General features: G+C 49.4%; 1 protein-coding gene across 1 annotated transcript in view; it reads left to right on the top strand.

Annotated features, from left to right (window-relative positions):
• LOC112395593 (polycomb protein SCMH1) overlaps positions 1 to 16,735 on the top strand; it is a 78,550-nt gene extending 61,815 nt beyond the window's left edge. The window contains exons 6-8 of the mRNA XM_024738902.1: positions 6,238 to 6,432; positions 14,428 to 14,558; positions 15,611 to 16,735. Of these exons, the coding sequence (XP_024594670.1) occupies positions 6,238 to 6,432; positions 14,428 to 14,558; positions 15,611 to 15,736 (452 nt within the window). The 3' untranslated portion in view covers positions 15,737 to 16,735. The remainder of the gene's footprint in view (positions 1 to 6,237; positions 6,433 to 14,427; positions 14,559 to 15,610) is intronic.
• The last annotated feature ends 533 nt before the right edge of the window (positions 16,736 to 17,268 follow it).

The following is a 17,268-nucleotide window of genomic DNA, read 5'->3' as shown; positions in this document are numbered from 1 at the left end:
TTCTTTTGTTAGTTTGTCAGCTATAATTCTTTGTTTTGTTATTTTAGTGGCTGCTTTAGTTTGTATTATACATTTGTTTTAACATATCACCATCTACTTTAAAGTAATAATCATCTCCCTTTACGTATAGTATAAGAACCTTAAAACAGTATGCTTCTCACCTCCTGGCCTTTATGCTATTGTTATTATCCATTTACTTCTACGTATTTTATAAATCCCACTTTACATTGTGACTGTTTTACTTTAAACAGGTCTTTACCTTTGAAAGATTTTTTTCAAATAAGAAAAAATTGTTTTATATTTACCCTTTTATAGTTACCATTTCTGCTACTCTTCATTCTTTAGTGTAGAGCCATTTCATACCATCATCTTCTCTCTGCCTAAAGGGCTTTCTGTAACATTTCTCGTAGTCACGTCTACTGTCGTTGAGTTCTTCCAGCTTTTGTTGCTTTGAAAAAGGTCTTTTTTGTCTTTGTTTTCTGTTTGGTTTTTTTTTTGGTGGTATGTGGGCCTCTCACTGCTGTGGCCTCTCCCGTTGTGGAGCACAGGCTCTGGACGCGCAGGCTCAGCAGCCATGGCTCCCGGGCCCAGCCACTCCGCGGCATGTGACCAGGGCACACGAACCCGTGTCCCCTGCATCGGCAGGTAGTCTCTCAACCACTGCGCCACCAGGGAAGCCCTTGTCTTTGTTTTTGACAGGCACTTGTGTTGAGTTTAGAATTCCAGGTTGACTTTTTTGTTGTTCAGCATGCTGAAGATGTGGCTCTACTGTCTCCTGGTTAGCGTTGTCTCTGATGAGAAGTCTTCTGTCATTCATATCTTTGGTCTCTTGTATTCATTCGTCTTTTCCCTCCGGATGCTTTTTAGGTTTTCTGTTTATCATTGGTTTTAAGCAATTTGATGATGCTGTACTTTGGTGAGGTTTACTTCATGCCTCTTGCGCTTGGGGTTAACTGACCTTCTTGGATATGAGGGTTTGTCTTTTACATCAAATTTGAAAAAATTTCTGCCATTCGCTCTTCATATGTATTTTGTCACATCTCCCTTGGGGATGCCAATTAGACATATATTAATCCTCCTGAAATTTTCCCACAGTTTACTGATGCTTTTAAAATATTTTTTAGCCCTTTTTCTATGTTTTACTTTGGATAAACTCTACAAATATGGTTAAGTTAGCTTATCTTTTCTTTGGCAGTGTCTAATCTACTGCTAATCCACCCCATGTATTTTTCATCTCGAACGTATTTTTATTTTTAGAAGTTCAGTATGGGTCTTTTTATGTCTTCAGTGTCTGCTTAACCTACTCAGTCTTTGCTTTACCTTCTTGAACATATGAAGTACAGTTATAATCACCTCTCCAGTACCCTGGCCTATGAACTTTAGCTGCCACGTTCTACCTGGACTCTCAGCTCCAACTCCTCAACTCAGGGAGATCACTGGGCACTGTCTGATCCTCCCTTCCCTGCACTGTAGCCAGGAAGCTCTCCACACAGTAAGCTGGGAGCAAGCCTAGGGCTCATCTCATTTGTTTCCCTTCTTTCAGGAGTCTCTATCCTGCACTATCTAATGCCCAGTGTCTGAAAACTTATTTTATATATTTTGTCTTTTCTTTTAGTTGTTTGAAGCAGTAGGGTATGTCTGATCCTTAGCTAGCAGCGGAAATCCAGAATGTATCTTGAATCCATGGATATCTTATCATCTCTACTGCCTTCACCATCATCCTCCCTCTCTTGGCCCGAGAGATCCTTTCTGGCCTCTCTGGTCCCCTTACTACCTCTCTTGTTCCTCTCTGGTCCATTATCTACTTCATAGCCCAAATGGTCTTCTTAAAGCATAAATGAGATTATGGCACTCCCTCACTTAAAACTCCTTAGTGGTATTCTAGCGCACTTTTATTATTTATGTGGCTGCGTCGGGTCTTAGTTGCGGCATGCGGGATCTTTGCTGTGGCATGCGGGGTCTTTCACTGCAGCGCGCGGGCTCTTCGTTGTGGCACGCTGGCTTCTCTGCAGTTGTGGCACGTGGGCTCCAGAGTGCACGGGCTCAGTGGTTGAGGCGCGCGGGCTTAGTTGCCCCGCGGCATGTGGGATCTTAGTTCCCCAGCCAGGGATCGAACCTGTTTCCCCTGCATTGGAAGGCAGATTCTTAACCACTGGACCACCAGGGAAGTCCCTCTAATGCACTTTTTTTTTTTTTTTTGCGGTATGCGGGCCTCTCACTGCTGTGGCCTCTCCCATTGCGGAGCACAGGCTCCGGACGCGCAGGCTCAGCGGCCATGGCTCACGGGCCCAGCCGCTCCGCGGCATGTGGGATCCTCCAGGACCAGGGCATGAACCCGCGTCCCCTGCATCGGCAGGCGGACTCTCAACCACTGCGCCACCAGGGAAGCCCCCCTCTAATGCACTTTTAATAAAATCCAGATGTCTTACTTTGGTTTGTAGTGTCCTGCATGATCTGGCCCCTGCCTACCTCTCCAAATTCATCTCTTTGTTCCCTACATTTTAGCTACATTGTTTTTCCCCATTTCCCTGAATATTCCAAGCTCAGAAAGACCTCAGGGTCTTTCTGTATGTGACCAGGCAGCAGCCCCTAGCCATTGCACCAGGAACCTACAGCAGATCCTTTCCCGTGATCTACCCAGACCCATAAAATTCTCTGCATGTGGGGAGTGTCCTGAGTCCTGGACCACATTCTTATCCTTTGTAGTTTTTCTTAGAAATCAACTGTTTAGCTGATGCTTTGGGATGCATTTAGGGCCTCCATTGAACCCTAAAACCAAGCACACTATCTGGCACACCTCCACTTGGACTCTTCTTCAGAGCACAACTTGTCAAGTTGTCAGGGAGGCCTCTCAGGGTCTCCTCCTCTAAAAAGGTCCCCCTGTTATTTTCTGCCTTAATTCCCTATTCCTTTCTTAGGAATACTTACAACAGTTTCTGTTTTTTATGAGCTTGTATTTTGTCATCCTTCCCACTAAATTAAATATTCCATGAGGGGAAGGGTGAAATCTATCTTTTTCACCATTCTCAGTATCCATCACCCTAACTGTCACATAGTAAGTATTTAATAGTATTTGTTGAATGAAAGGATACTTAGTAGAGGATGTGGGACACGTGGTTCAGAGAAGGATATTTTTTTAACATGGGACAGACAAGTCTGTCTTAAGTGTGCAGAAGAACTGTGCTAGCCTCTGAGTCCTGTGTCGGTGTAAGACGTTTCTTAGCTCCACAGCTGTAGTTGTTTCTTGATCATTCAGTTTACCCCCATGAAGGGGAAAGCATGCTTCTGAGTGTAGAGTCCTTGAATCTCAGAAGCAGAAATGGCTCTAGAGATGACCTAGTATCTAGCCCAGCAGACAGTTGCGTTCATCTGACTTCCGCTTAAATACCCCTAATGATATGTTGCTCACAATCACCTTTGGCAATCAGTTTTATTGTTCGATACTTTTGATTACCAAATGCCTTCCTTTTTGAGCTGAAATCTACCTTCTTATAACTCCTACCCCTGCTCTACTCTCTGCCTTCCAAAAAACAAATCTACCTCCAGCCCTCTTCTCTACCCATGACTGCCCTTGGTGTCTTTGTCTCCTCTGACTTTTCTCCAGCCTGTATATGCCCATCCTCTTTCTCCTTTGCCATGAATTCTAGGCCTCTCACCACCGTTCTGGTCATCCTCCACTGGGAACTCTAGTTTTTAAGGTCAGCCTTGCAATGTGATACTCAGAAGATCTGCTTCTCACTGAAAATAGCTGTGTAAGGGCAAGGTCCTTGTCTGGGTTTACCTCTGCATACCCCATACCTAGCACAGTGGCTGGCACACAAAGGGTGCTCAACAAATGTTTGTTGAATGAATGAACGCGCTCCCCTCTCATGCGGATTGTTCTCATGTCTCCAGCATTCACTGGTGAATTCACGTTGATCCTGTGAGGTTAAGGGATTTCATCTCCATTTTATAGATGCACTAGCTGAATCCCAGAAAAAACGTGGTGATCATTGACTAATCATCATGCCAGTAATAGAGCTCAAGTGTTCCAGCCCCAACTTCTGATCCCTGGGCCAGTGGTTTCAAAGTTTGTTTTGTTTTAGCAGTAGAACTCCTTTTTTGCAAAGGTAAGATTATATGAAACTCTGGTATATAAAAGCTAAAACCAGAGCTGTTTTGAGAGAAGCTGGGATGAGGCCGAGGCTCTACCGAGGAGCTGGGAGTTCTGCAGGGCTCTGTGGAGCACAGTTGGAAAGCACTGCAGTCTTCTGCCCTGGCATCATCCTACTGAAGGCAGCCAGGGCCTCGTTTGATCAGCCTTAAGCTGACTAGGACCTCTCAGGGCCTTGGGCATGATGCTTCATTTTTCCTCTTCATCCCATTAGGATAAGATGTAATGACCTTGCCTGGTCCAGGTGCCACCAGTCCAGATCTTCAGACCTCTCAACCAGAATCCAGATTTCTTTTACCATCCTTAGCATTGCCAAGAGAAGAGACACTTGCTGATTTTGCATCAGCATCTGGTGAACCCCTGGCGTTGTCATCATAATTATTCTTCACATCTGTTAGCTCACGTGAAGTAGGTCTTTGCCGAGTAAAATGAGTACTAGAAAGGTGAGGTCATTGCTGTGCTGATAAATACAGCAACTAGAGTTCATTTTTTTCTTGAGCTACTGCAGAGAACTTCGGTTTACACTCTAACTCGGAATGAAGAATAAAATACAACTCCCCACCTTTGTAAAGTCCATCCCATTCTGTTTTCTCCTTTGATGTTCTCAGCATGACAAAGGGTGAGTTTTCCCCATTTTACAGATGAGGAAACTAGTACTCAGGAAAGACAGATCTCTTGCCTTGAATCACATACCTAGTGAGAGGCAGGAGCCCAGAAGTAGAACCCAGGCATCCTGTTTCCTGGATTGGATTCCTGTCCTTGTCTCAAAGTGGGACATTGCTATAATCGTCTCTCCTGGAAAATAGGAATCTGAAACCTCACCTGCAGAAATGGGGTGGGATATGGTTTAGGTATCCTAGACCGCCTCAGAGACTTCTCTCTTCAGAACCATTTCTAGGAAAGGGCTTCATCCGTTAAATTTCCTGAGATATGGATGAATAGCTGTCTCATGCTAGATTTGACTGTAATCCCATGGTTTACCAAGCAATTTTAGGTGAGAATTAGAAAGTAGTCCTAAAATCCTAAACCATCTTGCCAAAGAGGTCTTATTGTATACCAGACAATTTCCTTGAATTTAGCGTTCATCAGAGGCCCTGTATGAATCCCAAGCATTACCTAAACACCTAATCTCTAAGAAAAACCACAAAGGACAGTGTGATGTGGTCCAGGACCCAAGACATCCCCCATAAGCAGAGAAGGCAGTGGCCAGAGGATCTGACTTGGTATGGGTAGAACCCAACCATGAGAGGGAGTCTGCTTCAGGTTCTATAGTGCAAGGATTAGGGGCTGCTGCGTGGAGTTGGGCCGTGGCCTGGGTGTAGAAATGTCAGGATGAGGTTCCCTTTACGAAGGCTTTCCTAGCCATTCTCTTTTGATGTTCACAAACCCCTTGGGAGAAAGGGGCCTCCCATGCTATAGGTTAGGAGACTGAGGTCCTGAGGGAAGCACCTTGTCTGCTGAGTGGCAGAGTCAAATTCTAACCCAGATTCTGTGCTCCGTGCCCATGCTCTCACTACTGTACAACCCCAGCTTCCTTGGAATGTTTCCATAACACAAGGCAAATATGAAAGGAGGGAGGAAACATAGGAGCAGATCCTTTGCAGACAGGCCTTTAGCCAGGCATCCAGAAGCATTTCTGAGGTGTCCTGCTGGCTAAGAGGGTCAGCTTCTAAAGTGCCCTCCTCTAAGCAAATGTGTCTCTTCTTCAGCACCCCTATTCCCTGCTCTAGCATCTTGTGTTAGGGCAGACTCTTCCCAGAATAGCTTTCTTTTTTTTTTTTTTTTTTTAAGGTTCTCCTTGTCAGAAAAAGCCTAAGACATCCAAACCAGAAGAAAACTCAGAGACCATCTAGTCTAAAAGGAAGTCTCTGAGGAGATCCATGTCCAGAGAGTGGCATTGGGCTTGACTAAGGCCACCTAGTGAGAGCCAGAGCCATGACTGGTACACAGGCACCCTATGACCCAGCCCAGGGCTCTCTGCTTTGCTGCCTCTTACTCCACCCAAACAGATTCCTGGGAGCCAGCACCCTGGCAGTCCTTTCAGGCTAGTCCCTGCTGTTAACTCCGGTTTTACTGTTTTCCAGGTGAGACCTTTGCCCTGGGAAATAGTCTGGGCCGGTCCTTGGAGCCACACTCAGACTCAATGGACTCCACCTTGAATCCCACCAACCTTGTCAGCACCTCCCAAAATCTTCGAAACCCTGGGTACCGGCCTTTGCTCCCATCCTGTGGCCTCCCATTGGGCACTGCCTCGGCTGTGCGCAGGTTCTGCTCCAGGGGTAAGCTTTTCAGAGTTCTGGCTCTCCTGCCCTCTCTCATTCTTTCCTTCTTCCCTTCCTGAACCCTGGGAGGCCAGAAAGGACTTAACTCTGTTGCCTGCTGCCTGGAGGTTGGACTGGGGTCTGGGCTACCATTGTGCCTGACTAGGCCCCTGGGGAGCAATTGAAGCTCTGGGATTAGCTTGAGAATAACAGAAACTAAGAGCCAGCGGCCTAGAGCCAAAGGGGCAGGGAAGAAGTCCTTCATTCATTCATGAGCTATTTATTTGAACACCGTCTGTGTTTGTCATGGGAACGCAAAAATCAATCACTTCTTGTCCTTAAAGAGCTCAAAGTCTTGTGGGAGAGACAAACACTTAAATAGATAACTTGAAAACAACATCTTGAGTGTGGCTAAAGAGATATACTTTGAGTTGCATGAAAGCTGCAAGAAGGAACACCTAACGCAAGCTTGGTATCCAGGGGAAGCTTCCTTGAGAAAGTGTCTGACATTTTAAATGTTGACTATATTAATGTATTAGGAGTGGTAGGCGGGGGAGAGCTTTCCAGGGAAGAGAGTACAGCATGGGCAAGGGCAAAGGGATAAGAACTAACACAGATTGTACCAGCAACTACACGCAGTTTGGTATTGCTGAAAAACAAAATGTAATTCTGGGACTTCAAAGGGAAAAAAGCCTGCAAGCGTCAGGGGTTGTATCATAGAGGACCTTAAATGCCACGTTAAAGAGTTTGGAGTTGATCTTGTAGGTAATGCGAAGCTCTGCAGACTTTTACTTAGAGGCAAGACCTAAACAGGTTTGTGTTTCCAGTAGATCATTGACTACTGTGTTGTGGATGGAGCTGAGGCAGGACAAGAGTAGAGAGACCGCTTAGGAGGTTACTTAGGTTTCTGGCCAGACCAGAAATGATAAAGGCCTAGATTAGGGCAGTGGTAGAAGGTTTGTAGAAGAGAGAATAGATTTGAAAACTCTTCATGAGGTAAGTTGAGTCAGATTCAAGGGTTGTGAGGAAGGAGTGGGAATGTCTCCCAGGTTTCTAGAAGGGGTGACTGGATAGATGGTGGTGCCATTCACTGAGAGAGGGAACCAACCATAGAAGAGAAAGAAGGGGAGGGAGCCCGTGGGTCATCTAGGTGATACCCAGCAGGCAGTGGTTGTGCAGGTCTGATCCTCAGGGAAGAAGACTGAGCTGAAGTTAAATATTTGGGAGTCATCAGCAAATAGATGGAAGTTGAAGTTGTAGGGTGAATGACCCCCAACTCCCAGGAGTATGTCTAGAATGAAAAGAACAGTTGACCAAAGAAGGAGTTCTGGGGACCAACGAAGTTCAGGAGGAGGGAACAGGAAGAGGATCCCACCAAGGGGACAAAGGAGTAGTCAAATGTGAGGAAAAACATAAGAATTTGATACTGTGGTGGCCGGGAGTACAGAGAGTGTTTGAAGACGAATACAACCCAAAAAGGTTGGGTAAGATAGGACTGAGAAGTATCTTCTGGATATGGTGATTAGTGAGTAACTGCTGATCTTAGTAAGAGCAGCTTCAGTGGTGCTGGAGGGTGGTGAGGGCAGATTGCAGTGGGTGGGGATGGCAAGGAGAATTTGATGAGAAAAAAGGAGGTGACCTTCAAAAGAAGGTCTTCTAGAGTGGGTGCACGCTGGGCATGTTTATCAGCAGACAACTTGAGCCTTCCAAGAAGAAGAAATTCAGAATACAGGAAAGAGGAGAAAGTAAGGCCTTGTGGGTGGTAGAAAGGATTAGGGACCAGTCTTAAGACAGAAGGAGGCACACCTTGTTCCCTGAGACTGGAGGGAAAATTGGCTGTGGCCATGAGGGAATGGAGAGAGGGCTGAGTAGGGGAGGGCTCCAGAGTGCCAGGAGATTGGACCAGCCATAAAGAAGACAGGAGGAAATGGGTCAAGGAGGAGGGGATGGTTTGCAGGAAACACGAAGGTCCAGCGCTGCTTGGAGCTTGGAGGCTAGTTTGCCAGTTTACAAGAGCTATGGTTTTCTGGTGTGGTTCTTAGAAACCTAGATGTGGGGTGAAAAAAGACAGTTTGAGAGGTAAGTTTTTATGTTGAGCTAGCAGAGCAGGAGGGGGCGGGGAGCGGGAGAGCAGGTACTCAGTGGAGCTGGAAGAAGAGGAGTTTAGATCATCAACACTGGATCTGGGCAGGGTGGGGAAGAAGCAAGGCTGAGAGAAGGCTGAAGGATGGGGAGACTATAAGTTTGATGTGCTAAAAAGGTCTTTGTGACGTAATGCTTATGGGGACATAGGTCCCCCAAGAGACCTGAAAAGGTGGGATGTTGGGGTCAGAGAGGGGGATGTTTAAAATTCCTAAGTGGATTTGTTCCAAGAGATGCAAGAACCAGACAGTAACCTTGGCAGTAAGCATTTGAAGTACAGTGGAGATGAAAGTCTCTGGAGGCAAGGCAGCTGTTGGATGGATTGCCTCTGAGGATTATGGCAGGAATTGGGGTGGAACAGAAGGTAGTGAGTTAAGTACCCAAAAGTCTTCATTTAACAAAGAGCAGAAACCCAGAGATCTGCAGATGAAAGTGATCCGGAAGAGCAGACGGTCGGTACATGTCTGGCCTCTGAAGGACATGAGCTTCCGTCGGAAGATGGTCTAAAAGCAGCAGTGGGGAGACAGGAGAATGCCATTTCCACACCCACTGTGGCCTCCCCCAGTCCAGGGATGGATGAGGTGTGAAAGAATAAGACGACTCCAGTAAGCAAGGCCTGCAGTGGCAGAGGGGGTTCTCAGGATGGCCGAGACAGGGAGAGAAGCCTGGGATGCCCCTCCCGACCCTAACCCCAGCAGGGCCCCACGGGGAGCAGCGTAAGGAGCTCTGAAGTAGAGGCAGAGCGGAGGGTTGGTGCCCTGCCTTGAGACTTAAGTCACCTCAGCTCTCAGGTCTTCGTGCTCCGCGTACACAAAGTAGAGGTGGTGATACTGACCTGCTCTTTTCTCAGGCGTGTTAAATGGATCAGATGGAAGCAGGGATATGGGGTCATTTTGGAAACTAAATCATTCCCGAGGTGTGAGGGGGTTGCTATTAGTGTTCTCTTCCCCAAAGCCCTGTTTCTGTTAGGAGTGCTTCCTTCTTTTTTAACTTCATTTTCTTTATTGAAGTGCAGTTGGTTTACAGTGTAGTGCCAGTCTCTGCTGCACGGCAGGGTGACTCAGTTCTACACGTGTGGGCATTTCTTTTTTAATATAATCTTTCCCATTATGGTTTATCCCAGGATATTGAATAGAGTTCCCTGTGCTCTACAGTAGGACCTTGTTGTTGATCCAACCCTACTGACATATACAGTAGTTGGCGTCTGCTAGTCCCAAACTCCCAGTCCTTCCCTCCCCCGCCCCTCCCCTTGCAACCACAAGTGTGATCTCTGTGTGTGTGAGTCTGTTTCTGTTTTGTAGACGGGCTCATCTGTGCCATATTTTAGATTCCACACGTCCGTGGCATCATACTGATAGGCTGCCTCGCATAGCACTGGCCTCAGATGCCACTGTTGCCTCCCAGGCATCTCCACTCTTCCCTTGGGATACACTGGGAGTCTGTTGGCCAAGTCACAGTCTGAATCTCTCTTGACCCTGAAGGTCCTCATAAAGCTACGAGAGAATTCTCTTTGGTTGGCCCTAGAATTGTTTCTCTCAAAGAATTTAGATGACAAGTCTATGCCCTCCCTTATTTCATTGATCCATATGGCCGGGCCTCAGTTTGTCAGTCTGGCCTCTTGTGGATGCGCCCCACCTTCCTTAGTCATCCTCAGACTGAGACACTCTGCCTTGCATGAAGAGTGACCACCAGCTGTACCCATTGGGTGGAGAGAGAGACCCCTGGTATAGTCTGTCTGCAGGAACGGGCATAGGAAAAGACAGAGACAGGGCACTAACTTCTCTGCTTGCTAGCTGTGTGGTCCTGGGCAAGTCACTTCACTTCTCCGGGCCTCAGTTGCCTCATCTCTAAACTAAAGATGATGATACTTCCTTCAAAAGCTGTTTTAGGGGCTTCCCTGGTGGCGCAGCGGTTGAGAGTCCGCCTGCCGATGCAGGGGACACGGGTTCGTGCCCCGGTTCGGGAAGATCCCACATGCCGCGGAGCGGCTAGGCCCGTGAGCCGTGGCCGCTGAGCCTGCGCGTCCGGAGCCTGTGCTCCACAACGGGAGAGGCCACAGCAGTGAGAGGCCCGCGTGCCGCAAAAAAAAAAAAAAAAAAAAAACAAAAACTGTTTTAAGGGTCAAATGAGCTGACGATGCTGGGAGTTCTGGGTGTATCAGGCCACTCTCCGCCACATTCGGTGCATCCCAGACGTCTCTTGCCTGGACTATTATAGTAGCCTCCTTTTCAACTGGTCTCCCTTGCTTCTGTCCTTGCCCCCCTAACGACTGTGATCAACACAGACTCAGAGTATAAGTTGGTTCGTGTCACTCCTCTGCTCAAAACCAACCTTCAGAAAAGCCAGTGGTTTGTCAGTGGCTTACAAGGTCCTCTGTGATGTGCCCTGCCACTCGTCCCGCCCCACCACATACATACATACTCTCAGATGTTATTTCCTGCCATGTTCTCTTCACTCACTCTGCTCCAGCACACTGGCCTCCATGCTGACCCTTAAACATGCCAGTCAGTCTTCTGCTCAAGGTCTCTGCTCAAATGTCATCTCAGAGATGCTCTCCTGACCACTGTATAAATCAGCAACTTCCTGCCTCCTGCCCTCATGGAGTGTATGTTCTAATGGAGTAGGCTAACAGACAAACATGTAAATATATAATAGTGTTATATATGAGTATATATGTGTGTGTATTTATAATTTCATTATATAAGTATGTGTATAATTGTGTGTGTGTGTGTGTGTGTGTGTGTGATTCCTAGCTCCCCTGGGTAGAGGAATTAGCTAAGATGGTCCAAGAAGCTAAGATGGACATATTCATGTGTAGTATCTGCTCCCTGCTCTCCATCATCTGTGCAGTTGGTTTCTGTCTCAGCATCGCAGTGGACTTCAGGGCAGGGAGAAGTGGCTGGCTCACACAGCCCTCTCCAACTCCCTGTCTACCCCCCCTCTAAAAAGCCTTTGGAATTTCTATGGCGCTAATCACCCTGCTTGCTCCAGCACACCTCTCTCTGGTCTGGTCAGTGCCCAGCTACAAGCTTGAGAGGTAATATGTTCCAGTCTCTTCCCCAGGGAGCAGGAGGGGTGCCAAGCCAAGTGTGCTTCGACTTTTAGACCTGGGGCCCAGAATGAAGGGATATGAGAGAAGATCTTTAGCCTTTGCAAGACATGCTTGAAGAGTAGGGCCTTTCTACTTTCACTGGTGTTTCACCTCTGACAGTTGGCTGTTGACTGGGCATCTCCTGGGTGGTGAGGATACTGACATGAGCAAGGCAGGGTCCCTGCCTCAAGACAGACCTAGTCTGGCGGGGAGACAGAAAAATATACATGGAACCATTACGTAGGATCGTTCATTCATTTAGCAAACGTGTTTGAACATCTGCTGTGGCAGAGCGGGCACTCTTTTATGTGCTGTGAAAGGAAAACACTCTCCTGCCTGTCTCCCTACGTTCAGTACTCTGTTCAGCACTGCTTCGCTTCCCCTGCAGACGTGTGGGTTTCCACACACCAAGCAATGCTGCGATGCCAGCTGGGCCTCCTGCAGTTTTACTCAGTTCTGACACTAGCTCCCTGGAGGAAGCGTCAGATGCCACAGGATAAGGGCTCCGTCCCACAAGACTGACCCCCCCACACACATACTTCAGCTGCCAGTTCAAAGTCCACATTGTTACCTGTGCTTCTGACTGACTGGCTCTAAATGAGAGGTTCCTGTGATCCCTTCCACGGGTTTGATTAACCTGCTATAGCATCTCACAGAGCTCAGGAAGACTGTTTACTTGCTAGATAACCAGTTTTTTATTAAAAGGATGCAGTCCAGGAACAGCCCAATGGAAGAGATGCGTAGAGGAAGGTATGGGGGAAGGGGTATGGAGCTTCCGTGCCCTTCCTGGGTACACTGCTTTCCCAGTACCTCCACACGTTCACCAACCCAGAAGCTCTCTGAAGCCCTGTCCTTTGGGCTTTTATGGCGGCTTCATTATATAGGCAAGGTTGCTTCAGTCGTTTGGCCGTTGGTGATTGAACTCAATCTCTAGCCCCTCTCCCTTCCCCAGAGGTTGGAGGGTGGGGCTGAAAGTTCCCACCCTCTAGTCACCTGGTTGGTCCCTCTGGCAACTGGCCTCCATCCTTAGGGGCTTTCTAAAAGTCACCTCATTAACATACCCAGGTGTGGATAAAAGGGACTTGCTATGATTAGCAAAAGACACCTTTATTTCTCGGACCACTTAGGAAATTCCTAGAGTTTTAGGAGTTCTGTGCCAGAAAAGGGAATGAAGACAAATACATACGTTTCTTCTTATTAATCAGAGTATCACAAGGACATAGCAGGGAATAGGAGAAGACAGATAAACATAAATGCATGGAATTACTGGAGGTTGTGATATGTGCTGGGGGTGGAGGGAACTAGAGTAACTGGATTGAGAGTGATTATGTGGGGACTGAGTACTTTTATTAGGATATCAGGGAAGGCCTCTCAGAGGAATCAATATTTGAGATGAAACCCAAATGTTGAGAAGGAATGAGGTGTGCAAAGATGTGGGGAAAAGACAATTTTAGACAGAGGAAGTTGTGTGTCTGGGTCAAAGAATGAAAGCATGGCTTATTCAGGAGGCAGAAAGAAAGCCAGAGTGTCTGGAACTTGGTGAGTAAAAGATGGGGGGAAGGGGGAGAGGAGATAGAAAGCCAGATGATGGGATACCTTCTAGACCATGGTAAGGGGTTCGACTTTATTTCAGGTACGCATTTCGAGGCCATTGCATTTATTGACATGATCCAATTACTTTTTTTTTTTTTTTTTGCGGTACGCGGGCCTCTCACTGTTGTGGCATCTCCCGTTGCGGAGCGCAGGCTCAGCGGCCATGGCTCACGGGCCCAGTCGCTCCGCGGCATGTGGGATCCTCCCGGACTGGGGCCCGAACCCGTGTCCCCTGCATCGGCAGGCAGACTCTCAACCACCGCGCCACCAGGGAAGCCCAATCCAATTACTTTTTAAAGGTTGTTTTGACTGCCTTACGGAGAAAAGATTATTAGAGTGATGTGATGGGGGAAAGTGTCTAGAGATTGAGCTGTAACCAAGAGATCCATGAAATGCTTTGTGAGACCAATTATTTCAGGATTAGACAGGAAAAGTTTCATAAAGGAGCTGATCCTTGAAGGCGACCCTTGCTTAGCTAAGTCAGAGTTTGCCAGAAAAAAAAAAAAAGGAGAAATTGAAGGGAGAGAAGGGGGCACATTCCAGGCAGAGGGGATGAAGCACGCCAGAGATCTGTGCAGGTGACGATCATACAGAGCTCAGGTCCCACGGGGGAAATGGGAGGGGCTGTTTCTGAGCCAAGATCGAGATAAAAGCTCTAAGCAGACCACTAAATTAACATTGAGATTCCTGGCAGCCAAGGCAAAACCGTTCTGCCTCCAAGTGTTTGGCTGACTTTGCTACAGCCTTGGAGGAGGCATCACTTTTTTCCCCTTCCTGGGCCCCAAGGACTTGACTGTAATCTAACCCAGCTCCCGAGGTCTCTCTAGAAATGGTCCCCAGAGCCAAAGCAAAAGCAGCCTCACCTGCCAGCTCCTCCACGCCTGCCCCCAGTCCAGGTCATCCCCTTACTTCACTGCTACCCCTGATTCAGGTCCAGGCAGAATCACAACCTCAGTTTAAAAACCATTTCCAGAATCAGACCTACCCTTAAGATTTGAGTGAAGAGGGTCTCAGGCCTTTGGTCCCTTTGTTGAAAACCCTTCCCTCCCCCGGTTGCCTCTGGTTCCTCTGCTCTGGCACTGCTGAGCCTCAGTGGTCACACAGGGCCATTGGGACAGGCCAAGGAGAGTGCTGGGGAGTTACAGACCAGTCCCCGCCCGTTATGCTGGTGTCCTCCTGTCCTGCAGGGTCGGATCGCCGGGATGCCTCTCGACAGAGTGGCCGGGACCCCTCCTCGTGGACAGTCGAGGACGTGATGCAGTTTGTCCGGGAAGCTGATCCTCAGCTTGGACCCCATGCTGACCTCTTTCGCAAACACGTAGGTGCCCCTGCCTGACCTCTCCTGTGTCCGCTGGGAGTCCTGCTTCTACAACTTATAGACTCTTAAAGGGGCACGAGCTATATACTTGTTCTGGGTCTCTTGAAACTGAGCACAGGTGACACCATACCAACTTAGAGACAGAATCTTGGGCCCCAAACAGCCCTCCCTGGGCACTGAATTCAGCTCACTCCTTTAGTGTAGGATCTGATTCGGCCACACTCCTACTGGGTCCCAGGGACAGGACTGTCCTCTCCTAGGAGCACTTGCTCTCCTAGCTACCTGCTGTGGTCTAAGGCCAAGTTCAAGAGTCTCTTGCCAGGTGGCCCCCAACTCTCCTACCTCATCAGAACCCCATTCTCTACTTTCTCCACTCTGAGCCTCCCCCATCTCTTCAAGTGGCCCTGTGGCCCTGTGGCCAGGGGCTGCTGCTGACCCCCCCTGCAGTGACCACACTCCTCCTCTGGGGCTCAAACCCCCTTCCCTGTAGCCCCTACCGCCTGGCGCTGCTCTGTGCTTTGGGCACTCTCACTGGTCACTTACTCCTTCAGGCCAGGTGGGTTTGGAGGGTGCTCTTAGGTCAGGCCTGAAGGTCTCACAGCTGCTCAGCGAGTGCCTGCTCTGTGCCTGGCTCACACGGAGGGGTCCCTGCTGCTCAGGAAGGAAGGTGACTCACCCGATAGCCCTTGAGGGGCGATACAGAAATAGTCCGTGATGAGTGACAAGTACACTGACTGGGGAGGCCGCCTGGGAGGAGACGGAATTGAGCTGACCTCAGAGGTTTGGGATCCGGGGAGACTGCCTCTCGGGCAGCAAAGAAAGGAGATTCCTATAAACGTGTGTGAAGAGCTTAACCCGGGGAGCGGGGGTGGGGTCAGTAGTAGACGCTGGGGAGGGGTGGCTGGAGACAGAAGCTGGGGAGAACAGGTAGGCTGTAGCATCGCAGCAGGTTCACTGCCACGTGGCTGGCATCTCCCCGGGCGGCCTTTAATCAGAACCTGGGGGGTCGGACCCCCCCAGGCCTCTGAGGACGCCTCCCTCCGTCCCCGCAGGAGATCGACGGCAAGGCCCTGCTTCTGCTGCGTAGCGACACGATGATGAAGTACATGGGTCTGAAGCTGGGGCCTGCGCTCAAGCTCTCCTACCACATCGACCGGCTGAAGCAGGGCAAGTTCTGAACAGGGAGACGCAGCCTAGACGACCGAGGGACCGAGCAGAGGGGCCATCCTTCTCCCAGGAAGGAGGGCCATCGGCCCCCTCCCAGGCACCTCAGTGGGGTCTGAGGCTGCCTCAGGACTCCAGGAGGCCGTGTGGAGCTGCAAGCACTGCCCCTCCTGCCATGGTATGTCCTTCCATGAAGGGCCGAGACGGGCACGGGGCCCAGGGTTGCCGCTGCTCTTCCCCTCAGCCCTGCCTCGGCTCTGAGGTCTCCTGTATTTATTGCTCAGGCCTGGCCGGCCTCTCCCCAGGAATTTAGACTGAACGCCTTCCAAGTGATGGAGGAAGGGGCTGACCCCTGAGGCCTCGGAAGACGGGGCCCTGAAGTGACACTCGTGCCCGGTCCCCTCACCACCTGCTGGGCCTGGTGTGGCTCCCCATTACCCCATGGCTCCTGCCTTCTTCTCACGAGATCCGCGGACTCCAAACTCATGGTGCAGACCTCTACCTTTTTTAAGAAAAGATCTTTTCTTATTAATTTATTGTTTCTGGCACTTGGGCAAGCCCTCCAGTTCATACCCCTCTCGCTTCAGACACTGGGTTTCAGGAGGAGGGAGACTGCCCGGCCCCGGCCCCAGACAGGCCCTCTCCAGAGCGGTGTGGCCCCTTTTCAGAGGACATTACCTAGGGTCCCTGTCCCTCTGCCTCTCTTCCTCCACTGGGCCCTCTGCGGCCTCGGCCTCATCTGTGGGAATGGGAGACCCTGCCCTGCACTGTCCCCACCGCAGCTCCCTTGCCCTGGCCAGAATCTCTGCTGAAGAAGGTTGGGCCCAATGATTTTAAGCCAATACGGCCCTAAAATGGATGGAGAAAGGGGTCTCTAGGCTGGAGTCTGGTTGGACCCACTCCACTGTCCACATGCTTCCTTTGTAAGCAAGTCAGCAGCACAGCTGCCCCCGCTGCCATCTGGACTTATTTTATGTCAATTTGTTTATAAATAAAAAACAATACAGATGCCAGTGTCTTTGTAATCAGTCAACAGATAATCGGCAGCGTGCCTCCGAAGGGCAGGTCACTCCCCTTGTCATGGTCTTTGCTCCTCGTTTTTATCTATGAGGAAACTTGGACAAGATGCTCCCTGAGTTCTCGTGACTCCAGCAATCCCTAGAGAACAGGCTGTCTGCCACGTGCCCACTGGGGCCCCAGCATGGCGTAGCCCCTGGGGAGACGGTATGAGATCCATTCTCTGCCCTCAAAGGGCTTTGTGCTCTGGTGCAGCCAGACAGCAGTGTGGAGGAAGCAGCCACAGGAAGGCCGAGCAGGAAGGACAGTATGCGGGTCAACAGCTCCAAGGAGCCTCAGTGGCAGGGGTGAGGAGAGATGCAGGGCACCTCCTGCGCCGTCCAGGGGCCAGGGCTCCAGTCCAGAACCTCACTTCCCCGTTTATAAAGGGCCCCAGGAGGAGACGGTGTGGGGCCGCAGCACAGTGTAACCTGGTCATGACTGACACATCGCCGTGTGCCCCACCAGCTGCGCCATCTGATCTCCTATA

The sequence above is a fragment of the Neophocaena asiaeorientalis genome, unplaced genomic scaffold (assembly GCF_003031525.2).
Source record: "Neophocaena asiaeorientalis asiaeorientalis breed wild unplaced genomic scaffold, Neophocaena_asiaeorientalis_V1.1 scaffold106, whole genome shotgun sequence".
Taxonomy (NCBI): Eukaryota; Metazoa; Chordata; class Mammalia; order Artiodactyla; family Phocoenidae; genus Neophocaena; species Neophocaena asiaeorientalis.
Note: the sequence above shows the minus strand (reverse complement) of the source record. Positions and strands in the feature narration are given on the sequence as shown.